Raw genomic sequence first — 12,640 nt, forward strand, 5'->3', positions numbered from 1 at the left:
CTTTTCTTCCAATTTCCCCACTCCACCCCATCATCCCCACCCATAACCTACTCACCATTTCACATAAAAGTTAATATCTTCAATATAATTTATAAAGTACAAATCCAGTCTTGTATACTTATAAAATTATTGCGTAGTTACTAATAGTCTCAAATAGATAACCAAGAAGTTCAATTTAAATCAATCAAATTATCTTACAAATACTTTTTTAATATCATATATATTCAAAGTCAGTAAACCATGTATTCTTTGACGACAAATATCTTTTCCATTGAAACAAAAAAACTAATTTTTAAATTAACCATTAAGTTATAACAAGGTCTTCCAGGTTTAATATTTGTATTAATCTTGCTACAAAACCAAAATAAAAATGTTACCAAGTTTACCACACATCATAAATAGAGGTTAAGAAAACCAGATGATCAAAAACAAAACAAAAATGTCTATATTCTGCATATAGATATATGTATACACACAGAGAGAGAGAGAGAGAGAGAGGGAGAGAGAGAGAAAGGAGCCTGGGCTTTATATTGATGGTAAAGGGGGCACCCAACCCAAATAACATTTTGGAACCATCTTTCATTAAATCATTTCTTCTAAAGTGCCACTATGTACATATATATACACATATACAAATACACACCCACACAGATTATAGTTCTTTCCATTTATATGGTATTTAAGGAAAAAATATACAGCCAAATTTATTTTAATAAAATAAAATAAATCATTATCCCATTAACATTTATTTACCTTGAAAAGAAAAATAAATTTAAGTTATAACTTAAAATTTTAGGTTTTTTCTTATACAGCAGAACTATAGTTTCCTTGAGTTTTAACAACATCAAAAATGTCTTCAAATTTGAAAACACTCTAAATTTGACAGGTTACCATTAACTGAAACAGGAATTATGACACTATATAAGCACCGAACATTTTTATTTAAAACAAGTTTTTTCATGATTCTCTATTGATCTTCAGTTTAATTTTTCTAATGATGGGACAAACTGAGCTATTGCCCTCTAATAAAATTTCATAAATGTCAAATTAAATACCAAAGTACCCTTCATTAAACGTACAAGTGGGTAAAGGAACCATATTTCAATTATGTTTCTATATATAAACAAAAATGCAAATACCTCAAATTGTATGAAAAACCATGAATAACATATTCTATTACTATCACAGATAGAAACATGCTAATTTAATGTTAAGAGAAGAATAAGTTATTTCTCAGTAATGCAGTACCAATTATTTTCTCAGGCTAAGGTTATGTAAACTGAGTTCCATTTCTAAAATGTAATAAAATTGATATTTCAAATATGAACAAATATGAACAAAATGCCTTATTTTCTTAACATGCATTATTTCTCAATTGTTACAAAGCAGATATATAAATTACTATAAAAAGTATTTTCCAACTATATAAAAAAGTTATAGATATTAAGGTAATAATATTGTTATATTACCATTTTCTGATTTCTATGGTCTGCCTACAATATTGTTTCTTCCCATGAAAATACATTACACCCACACCCATTCAATGTCTTGCTAAATTCAATCTTTTTAGAATATTCTGATTTATAAATCAAGAAGGCCCGGGGGCAATCATGTCTAAAAATTAAAGCAATTGGGCTCTAAAATACTATTGTATCCCATGGGCTAAAATAATGTTTCTTTAAATACAGTTGAGTCACTAATTTATTCACCAAATTTTCTGATTATCTTTTATTTAGCAGACACTAGGTGAAATGAATATAATGACAAAGATACAGGTCTCACTGGAATTCAGTCCACTAGGAAAAAAACAGAAATAAAAACACAAACTATGAAATATTACAATAAATACTATAAAAGAAATCTATACACATTATGTCCTGAAGGATGAAAAGATATTAAATAAACTCAGGACAATCAGCAAGGTTTCAAAGGATGACAAAAAGTTTAACAAGAGAAAAGGAAAGGAAGAGAGGTCATTCCAGTTAAAAGGAATAGGATATAAATTAGGATTTTATAAAAGCATAAAGATGTTAAACAATATTGTATAGTCATTAAAAATACATGCAGCTGACTTTAACAGAGTATATGTGATGGAGCTAAAGTCTTGGGAAATTTCCTTGGAGAGGTATGCAAAAAAACAGATAATTAAAACCTTTTTATACCATAAAACTTCATTCTGGAGATGATAAGTCCCTAACCTGCTTTCAATTAGTTAACAAAGACATACTACAAATCATGGTACTAACAGGTACCATGTGAAGTTCTGGGAACCTTGATAAATAAGATACAATCTCTGCTTCAAGAAGCTCACATTCTAATGAGGGGAGGGAGGGTTTACACACAACTAAACAAGAAATTACGACAGTATGCTACAACAAAAGGAGGCACACAAACTGGAGGAGGAGCTAACAAAACTTTAAGGTGGGAAGGTAGACAGTGTAGAGATAAAAGAAACCACCACATAAGATGAGGTCAAATAAAGGAAGTAGCAAGTAGCATAAAGGTTAAGAGTTAGGGGAAAAAAAGAGGGGCAAGGGAAAAGAAATGAGAATATAGAGAGATGAGGCTGTAGAGATAAAAGTATATCCTTCATCCTAAGGACTATGAATAGCCCTTTTGGTTTTAAACCAAGAAGTGTTACTGATCTGATCTGTATTGCAGAATGAATATTCTGGAAAGAAGGTGGCTAATGGCTTAGAAGATAAGACTGGAGGTAAGGCCAGTTAAAAGGCTTTTTGCTGTCAGATAGGCAAAGAAAAGAAGCGGCCTCAGCTAAGGAAACAGTAAGATTCTGAAAAGTAGATATTAAAAAGCTATTAAAGAATTAAGAAGGCTGAATAAATAGAACTTGGTGATTTATTTCTTTAATTGGGAGAGGAGTGAATAAAATAGGGGTATGAGATAACCAGGTTTAGATAGAAGCTACACTCATGTGTAGACAATGGGTAATTCAGAGTTCATCTGTAGGCAGGTAGGCAGAAAAAGCATGGAATAAGTAGCAGTGTTAAATAGTACAAGCCTTTCAGAAAGCCCTTGGTGATATATTTCAAGATCATAAAAATTATTATTCTTTGACCTAGTAACTGCACCCTAGGAATCTATCCTAAAGAAAACTCTAAAATATTTTTAAAGGATTTCACCTCAAAGGTGTTTACTACAACTTTATTCATTATAGCAAACATTTTAAAAATACCCAAATGAAAGTAATTAATTAAAAACTATAATACATCTACTCAATGGAATAATATGCAGCCATTAAAATGAGATTTATGAAATAATTTTACACAGAATATGATTTTGTGTTATTTAAATTAACAATGAGATAACATTGTTCACCACTGTTTTCCAAGAATTAAAAAGAATAACTAAACCCAGGTGTGGTGGCACATGCCTGTACAGTCCTAGCTACTCGGGAGGCTGAGGCAGGAGGATCACTTGGGCCCAGTTGTTTGAGGCCAGCCTGGGCAACATAGCAAGACCCTGCCTCTACAAAAAATAAATAAATAAATAAAAGAATCATGAATACAGGTGATGCTAGAGGAAAACACTACTCTTATACATTAGTCTAGGGAGTATAAATAAATTCCTATAACATTTTTAAAACAATGTGAATTATGCGTTAAAATTTAAGACAGATATATACTCTCTGCCCCACACATTCTATTTTGGGAAAGCTCTACTATACAAACACTAATATGTAGCTCTAAGTTTAAGAATATTTATTACAGTAAAACCCACAAAAACCTACAATAACCTGAATGCCCATCAATAAATAATGGTCACATAAACTATGGTATAGCCATATTATGATATTAGGTAGTTACTGTATAGAATGTGGTAGATCCACATTTACTGACCTAGAGTGTGTTCTTCTTGTATTGTAAAATGAGAAAAAGATGTTGCAAATGTATATACATAATACTACTTTTGTAAATAAACATGTCTACACTTTCACATATGTGTAAGTCTCTGTACATGATTATATTTTAATAGAGTAAGATATTAGACTATTAACATTTACTTTGTGGGGGGATGGAAATGGGAAGGTGGGGGTACAATACTAGCAAAACATAAAAATACATGTATTATAACACTAAGCAAAAATATAAAACAAAATTCAGTCAATGATGTAACTAGAAATAAGTAAAACTTGATTAGAAGATGACAATGAAATAAAAATAATAATTGAATTAAGGAATAGGTTTATGCAAAACCTTGACCTAAGTTCCTATATTACTTTAATATGGCATTTGCAATAAAGCACAAAAAAATTTTCATGATATAATATTAAAGAGAATACAAACAGGACACCAATATCTATCACAGTATGAAATTATATGAAATAAGTAAAAAAGTGTGAGAAGTTACACCAAAATTCTACTAATGGTTCTCTTTGTATAAAGGGTTATGCTGATCTATTTTTTCTTACTTATACTCTCTAAATTCTTCATATAATACTTTAATTTAAAAAGAGACTTTTATGTGTCACTGGAATATCAGCTAACATTGGATTTGATGCATCAAATCAAGAAAACCATAATGGTTTTAAGGGCTTAAAAAGTAATAGCAACATGCCGGGCGCGGTGGCTCACGCCTGTAATCCCAGCACTTTGGGAGGCCGAGGAAGGCGGATCACAAGGTCAGGAGATTGAGGCTATCCTGGCTAACCCAGTGAAACCCCGTCTCTAGTAAAAATACAAAAAATTAGCCGGGTGTGGTGGTGGACGCCTGCAGTCCCAGCTACTCGGGAGGCTGAGGCAGGAGAATGGCGTGAACCCGGGAGGTGGAGCTTGCAGTGAGCCGAGATAGCGCCACTGCACTCCAGCCTGGGCGAGAGAGCCAGACTCCGTCTCAAAAAAAAAAAACTCAATCACTTTGAAATAAGAGGCTTTAATAAATTTGTTTCTAATTTGTAACTAATTTTTTCCTATGAAAACTGAATGTTTTATTCTAGAAAAGCTATTGTGGATTTTTCCCAATAATAAAGTTTTGTGATTAGCATCCCAATGTTGTAAGAAAAGCAATTAAGTCATCAAGGCCAGAGCTGAAAGAGAATCAAGCTCAAAGAAAAGTATAGACTACTAAATAGCCTCCCACCACCACCACAATCATCAGCAAGCATTTATTTAGGGATTAGTACATGCTAGGCACTTTCACCCATATCCCTTAATCCTCATAAACATCCTTAGGTAGGTAGGTAAAGTTATCCCCATTTTGAAGGTAAGAAAACTGATGTTCAGGGTGATTAAATTTCCAAGGTCATATACAGATGGCAAAACTTGAGAAGCCGGGATTTGATCCCAAGTCTAATAACTTCAGAACAGATGCTCTCAACCACCATACTCTATAGTGAGGCTAACCATATAATTTACTACCCAAATGAGACTCTAATGAGAATAAAAAAGGGCACTACTAAGAAATATGCCTGGACACCTATAAAATGGGACTCTCCCACGTTAAGCCAGGACATGGGTTTAGCCCATCCACAGCTCACAATTATGAAACTTGGATACTTAGAAGAAAGAAGAAAAAGCTAACATTATTGTAGTTTAATTTTCCTTACGAAACAGAGTGCTGAAGAGGAATATAAAGATAAAATCATTGATATGATTATCCACTAGTTCTTCTGATGACTGACTTCAAGAGCCCTACTTAAGAATTTCACTGAATAAGCACTTCACTTACACAGTTAAATTAATACATCAATCAACCCAATATAATCTAAAAAAGACAAATTATCACAAACCATTGAACTAAAATCTATAAATGAATACTATTAATACCTAAAAAGATAAATTTACAAAATTAACTAGAATACTAACACAAAGATTTAAAATTAAAAAGTTCAAAATTTATGAAAAAGCAGTAATATCATTGCTTTCTTGGGTTTCAATAACACATTCCATTATAGGAGACCTGGTGTCATAAAACAGTAACTAAATTATGTTAATAGGCCTGAAGCTGTCTGAGCAAGGCTTTAGTAGAACTAGGGCCCAGGCCAAGCACAGTGGCTCACACCTGTACTCCCAGCACTTTGAGAGGCTGATCACCTGAGGTCAGAAGTTTGAGACCAGCCTGGCCAACATAGTGAAACCCCATCTCTACTAAAAATGCAAAATTAGCCAGGTGTGGTGGTGCATGCCTATAATCCCAGCTACTCAGGAGGCTGAGGCAGGAGAATCGCTTGAAACCGAGAGGCGGAGGTTACAGTGAGCCGAGATCGCACCACTGCACTCCAGCCTGGGCAACAGAGTGAGACTGTGACTCAAAAAAAAAGAACTAGAGCCCAGAGTTCTGATCAACTATGAAAAACTTAGTTCAGACTTGGTAAATAAGATGAGACAGAAAAGTCAAGTAAAATAATCTAATATAATCTAATTCTTAAATTCTAAAATGTTAACACAGGTAAAAGCCAATTACTAGTAAGTATAATTACTAACATACTACTAAATTTTTAGTTTCTAAAAAGTATCAACAGGCCAAAGAAATAAAAGACCTGTATGTATGGCAGCCGGAACACTAACATTTTATTTGATGTTCCTATTCCTCATGGGAGCAAAGCCAATACAATCTTTTCTAGCACAGTGCCAGAGAAGAACCTTAGAACACTGTGCAAGTGACTCAGATCTATTTCCAAGGCCCTCGACCCATAAATTCTGATTCGTTAGGCCCAGGTGATTCTGATGCAGAAGGTCATTGGATCAAACGGCAAAGTGCAAACAACTGACCTAGCGCACTAAGTCTCACACTTTGGGACCATCAGAATCACTTGGAACACTATTAAAGCACAGTTTACTGGCTGTACTCCCTCAGTTTTTGGTTCAGTAGAGATCTGAAGTGGGGCCTGAGAACTGGTACTTCTAACAAGTGCCCAAGTGATGCTGGTCCCTTTGAGACCACCTTGAGAACCATGGCCAGAAAGTAATGAAAAGCACAGCACCTGAAAGAGAGTCCTCCATCCAATTAAAATAAAAATATTTTTTAAAAAGCAAAGGTAGGCAAAGTATAGATGCCTTAAACCTAATCAGTATTTTTTTTAAATGGCTTCAGTTGTAAAACATAACTTTTACTCTATTTATACACTAATATGCTTATTGAAGAATATTTAGGAAACAAATTGTAAAGAAGAAAATAAAAAATCATCTATAAACTCACCTGTCAGGAAAAAGCATTGTTAATATTTTGGCATTTATCTTTCTTGTTTTATCTCTATGGGAGTGTAAGTATATCATATTCATCTAATTTTGTTTTCTTATAAAAATTTGTTTTTAAATAAAAATTGCTTAATGGAGTGCTAAGAATAATATAAAGATAAAATCATAAAAGTGTCATATCAGAATAGTTTTTTAATTACTTAATACAGTATAAGGATTTCCAAAGTCACTGAATGACTCTGAAGTTTGATTTTTTAAAAAATGAATATGTAGTTAGAATTCTTGTCCAAATGCAAAAATATTCACTTAAAATAAAATAGGTTGGGCGCAGTGCCTCACACCTGTAATCCCAACACTTTAGGAGGCTGAGGTAGGTGGATCATTTGAGGTCAGGAGTTCGAAACCAGCCTGGTCAACATGGTGAAACCTTGCCTCTACTAAAAATACAAAAATTAGCCAGGTGTGGTGGCGGGCACCTGTAGTCCCAGCTACTCAAGAGGCTGATGTAGGAGAATCGCTTGAACCTGGGAGGGAGAGGTTGCAGTGAGCCAAGATTGTGCCGTTGCACTCCAGCCTGGGCAACAGAGTGAGACTCCATCTCAAAATAAATAAATAAATAAATAAACAAACAAAACATACAAGCAGGCACCACTTTGCATAGTGCTGTGTTAACTGAAACACAGGCATATGGGAACTCTGTCCTCCTTTCGCATGATTCTAGGTAACCGTGGTGACTGTGAAAGGGGAGGACATGGTTCCAATGTGCACACATTTCTGTTCATTTCAGTGCCATGGAAAGCAAGGACTGCCATAATTGAAGTTCATACTGAAGATTCCACTCATCAAGAAAAGATATTCACTATATATTGTTTTAACAAACATGAAGGAGGGTGATCTAAGAAAGAGTTCTACCAAAAAATTTATGTAACCAATAATCTGAACAAAGTGTTTCTACTGATGTTCTATATATTTAGGACTGCAGATGAAACCTATTTGTCACAAAATATACACTAAGTGCCTAGAACCTCAATCTATCTTTGGAAAGTCAGATACAACAACGTAATTTCTTTAAATATTTAGCTAGTGGAGGATTTTTTTTTAACTTTAAAGGGTTAGTGTTTACAATTATGTTTCACAGGTTTATGTCAAATTTAAAAATAAATGGCAAAAGAATATTCTGCAATCATCAAGTTATGTCAAGTTATCAATGCACAATTCAATGTTCCTTTATTTCCTATATGCACAAATATTCTATACCTAGAGAAGAATAGCTTTTTTAGAGGGAAGAGAAAAAGAGTAACAAGATACACAGCATTAGGCAAGTAATTAAATGTGAATAATTAAATGTAAGGATGTGCTATACTGTAGTTTAAATGTAAGAAATAGCTGCATTTTGTAGGTTCATTCATGTCACTCAACCTAATATTTCTAAAGAAAGAAAAAATAGGTAGCAAAGATATAATGGTAACTAATCTGAAAAAATTATATCAACATAAAAAATTATTAATTACCACATGTCAGAAACTTAATTCTATTCTGTTTTGTAAGAAATATTTAACATGCAATTTTCCCATATACTTATATAATGTAAATACTGAGAGTATCTATATTAATCTCATTAAAATATCCTTTAAAGGACATTATGCAAGCAAAGCCAAACAATAGTAAACATTCACCTTATCAATCAACATCACTTATCAGATGCTATGAAGAACACTCTTCATGTGCCAAGTATGTTTTACAATTTAAGTTTAGTAAAACTAGAATTCACCATGTGTATTATACATTTTACTACTTATTCCATATATTAACAAAAAGAATAGCTAGAAAAATATATAATGATGGTTAAATCGGTAAAAGGTTTATTTCATGCATCAAACATCATGCCATTTCTAATAAGCATTTAAAATATGCAATATCAGTAAACATTTCTGATCAAAATTTTGCCTATTGGAGGAATAAAATCATAGACTTCCATAACAATTTGTCTTAATCCTACAAAAAAAATTTACTGAGCAAGGAAATCTTTAGTAATACATATATTTATCTCTGTGTATTCAAATACCAATTATAACCACAGTTAAATTTTTTTTGTTTGTTTTCTTTTGAGATGGAGTCTCACTCTGTCACCAGGCTGGAGTGCAGTGGCGCAATCATGGCTCACTGCAAGCTCCACCTCCCAGGTTCAAGTGATTCTCCTGCCTCAGCCTCCCAAGTAGCTAGGGCTACAGGCGCACAACACCATGCCCAGCTAATTTTTTTGTACTTTTAGTAGTGATGGGGTTTCACCATGTTGGCCAGGATGGTCTTGATCTCTTGATCTTGTGATCTGCCTGCCTCAGCCTCCCAAAGTGCTGGGATTACAGGCGTCAGCCACCATGCCTGGCCAGTTAAATGTATTTTTAAGCTAAGAAATTATCATAAACAATGAGGAAAAGATAAACAATAGACCTATCTTTGCAAATGAAACCTGGAGTCCTGTCATCTTACTCTTCCTGTAATTAACTAGAATGAGCTTTTTCCAAAAAAGGACACATGAAAGCATAGTTATGCACTGAACTGGAGGGCAGCATAGCAGGACTATGTCCAAATGATAATAAGCATAAATGAGTAAGAAAATAGAAATGAAAAAGACTAAACTGAATTTTGTTCCACAGTCCAATAGCTGAGTCCAAAGTCTGGGCGAAGGACAAGTTGTGAGAATATCTATTTTTAAAAAGTTGCCATTTCTAATACTTATTGATACTAGGCAGATGGCACAGTTCTTAATATGGTTGACTTATGCCATAAACACCCTGCTGAATTAAAAGTATGTTATTAGCACAATTATAAATACCTATACATATGTTATTAGAAGAATCATGAATACTCTGAATATTTTCACATTATATGAGTTATCAGAATATTACTAATTTTAATTTTGATGATTTCTTACCAAATTAGTTTATTGTGTGAACTTTTCAGTGGTTTCAGGATAGGGTAGGAAAGTGGATTTTCATGTACTTTTTCTCTGTAGCTACATCTTACCTCTTCCTTCCTCTAATCTGTGCCTTCTGATTACACGTTGCCGTTTTTCTTCTTGTCGTAACTGAAGGTGTTCTTCAATGTTAACCCCGGGCACTGGGACAGCTAGATGATTGGCCAAAAACAACAACAACAACATATATGTTATATAATAGCTATGACAGAACTACATAAAATTCAAGAAAGTAAAAGCTAGCAAAAACATGGTCTAAAACACACAATATTTTTACTTTAATAATTCTTAGCTAAAAAGGGAAAAAGAATCTCATTCTGGCTAGGCATGGTGGCCCACACCTGTAATCCCAGCACTTTGGGAGGCCGAGGCGGGGAGATCATCAGAGGTCAGGAGTTCAAGACCAGCCTGGCCAACATGGTGAAACCCTGTCTCTACTAAAAATACAAAAATTAGCCAGGTGTGGTGGTGGACACCTGTAATTCCAGCTACTCGGGAGGCCAAGACAGGACAATCACTTGAAACTAGAAGGCGGAGGTTGCAGTGAGCTGAGATTGAGCTACTGTACTTCAGCCTTGGCAACAGAGCAAGATTTCATCTCAAAAAAAAAAAAAAAAAAAAGAATCTCATCCCTTAAACAATGTCATATTGTCAGTTACCGTAAAAGCAGTATTGCATACATTAATTATTATCCTAATTTATTAACATATATCTAAAAGAAATTGTTTAAACTGTCAGACTTACTGAGTTGAGGACAACTCAGTGTAGCATAGTATAATCAATCAAAATTACCTAAAAGAAGATCTAAAGGTATCATTTCTTTCACTGCATCAAGAATTCCTCTTTGTCTTGCCTCTTGACCATCTAACTCTCTTGCACAGGCCTTGCAACATCCACACACAGCACAACCAGATTCTCCGGAACCACAACCACAGATCCTAGGGGAAAATACAAAAAAAAAAAAAAAAAAAAAAAAAAGACAACTGAGATCTTCCTAATTTTTCCTTAAAACTCTTTTCTATAACTTATTTTCCACATTTTTGAAATTGTTAAATGAGTAAGCAATGAAATCACCTCTTTAGATCACAATTGTTCATTTTAAGGAAAGGATATAAATAGCAGAATAATTAAAAACAAGACTGATTAAGCTCCCAATAGGCATAATTGATATATTTCTACAGAAAATACACACAGATTCGACTATCATCAAAGCCACTACTTTAAAAATAATCTTTTAAAAGTTTTTTTGCAGTTAGTGAAGGACCAGGAGCTTTAGGATTAAGTGACCCAGATGGGTTGGTTGGCTAAAAACAAACAATGTTGTTGTCCAGCAGATAAGTGAAGGCAGGTGTTGGTAGCCTTCAGCAACAGAGCCTAAGCTTGCCAGCTTCATGTAATATGTCTCCTTCCCATTCACTATTTAATAAATGGTGTTGGGAAAACTGGCTAGCCATATGCAGAAAACTGAAACCGGACCCCTTCCTTACACCTTATACAAAAATTAACTCAAGATAGATTAAAGATTTAAACATGAGACCTAAGACTATAAAAACCCTGGAAGAAAACCTAGGTAATACCATTTAGGACACAGGCATGGACAAAGACTTCATGACTAAAACACCAAAAGCAATGGCAACAAAAGCCAAAATTGACAAATGGGATCTAATTAAACTAAAGAGCTTCTGCACAGCAAAAGAAAGTATCATCAGAGTGAACAGGCAACCTACAGAATGGGAGAAAATTTTTGCAATTTACTCATCTGACAAAGGGCTAATATCCAGCATCTGTAAAGAACTTAAACACATTTACAAGAAAACAAACAACCCCATCAAAAAGTGGGCAAACGATATGAACAGACACTTCTCACAAGAAGACATTTATTTATGCGGCAGAACTTAAATTTACAAGAAAACAAACCACCCCATCAAAAAGTGGGCGAAGGATAAGAACAGACACTTCTCAATAGAAGACATTTATGCGGCCAACAAACGAAAAAAAGCTCACCATCACTGGTCATTAGAGAAATGCAAATCAAAACCACAATGAGAAAACATCTCACGCCAATTAGAATGGTGATCATTAAAAAGTTAGGACACAACAGATCCTGGAGAGGATGTGGAGAAATAGGAACGCTTTTACACTGTTGGTGGGAGTGTAAATTAGTTCAACCATTGTGGAGGACACTGTGGTGATTCCTCAAGGATCTAGAATCAGAAATACCATTTGACCCAGCAGTCCCATTACTAGGTATATACCCAGAGGATTATAAATCATTCTACTACAAAGACACATGCACATGTACGTTTATTTCAGCACTATTCACAATAGCAAAGACTTGGAACCAACCCAAATGCTCATCAATGATAGGTTGGATAAAGAAAATGTGGCACATATTCACTATGGAATACTATGCAGCCATAAAAAAAGGATGAGTTCATGTTCTTTGCAGGGACATGAATGAAGCTGGAAACCATCATTCTCGGCAAACTAACCCAGGAACAGAAAACCA

The 12,640-nt window shown here is 34.2% G+C and overlaps 1 protein-coding gene across 28 annotated transcripts in view; it reads right to left on the minus strand.

Annotated features, from left to right (window-relative positions):
• The window catches only part of MYCBP2 (MYC binding protein 2), a 275,983-nt gene that overhangs the window by 182,761 nt on the left and 80,582 nt on the right, over positions 1 to 12,640 (minus strand). For all 28 annotated transcript variants that reach the window (XM_063650979.1, XM_063650974.1, XM_054446938.2 and 25 more), the window contains exons 16-17: positions 10,924 to 11,069; positions 10,182 to 10,283 (exon numbers count right to left, since the gene is read on the minus strand). In XM_063650979.1, the coding sequence (XP_063507049.1) occupies positions 10,182 to 10,283; positions 10,924 to 11,069 (248 nt within the window). The remainder of the gene's footprint in view (positions 1 to 10,181; positions 10,284 to 10,923; positions 11,070 to 12,640) is intronic.

Source organism: Pongo pygmaeus, chromosome 14 (assembly GCF_028885625.2).
Source record: "Pongo pygmaeus isolate AG05252 chromosome 14, NHGRI_mPonPyg2-v2.0_pri, whole genome shotgun sequence".
In the NCBI taxonomy this organism is placed as follows: Eukaryota; Metazoa; Chordata; class Mammalia; order Primates; family Hominidae; genus Pongo; species Pongo pygmaeus.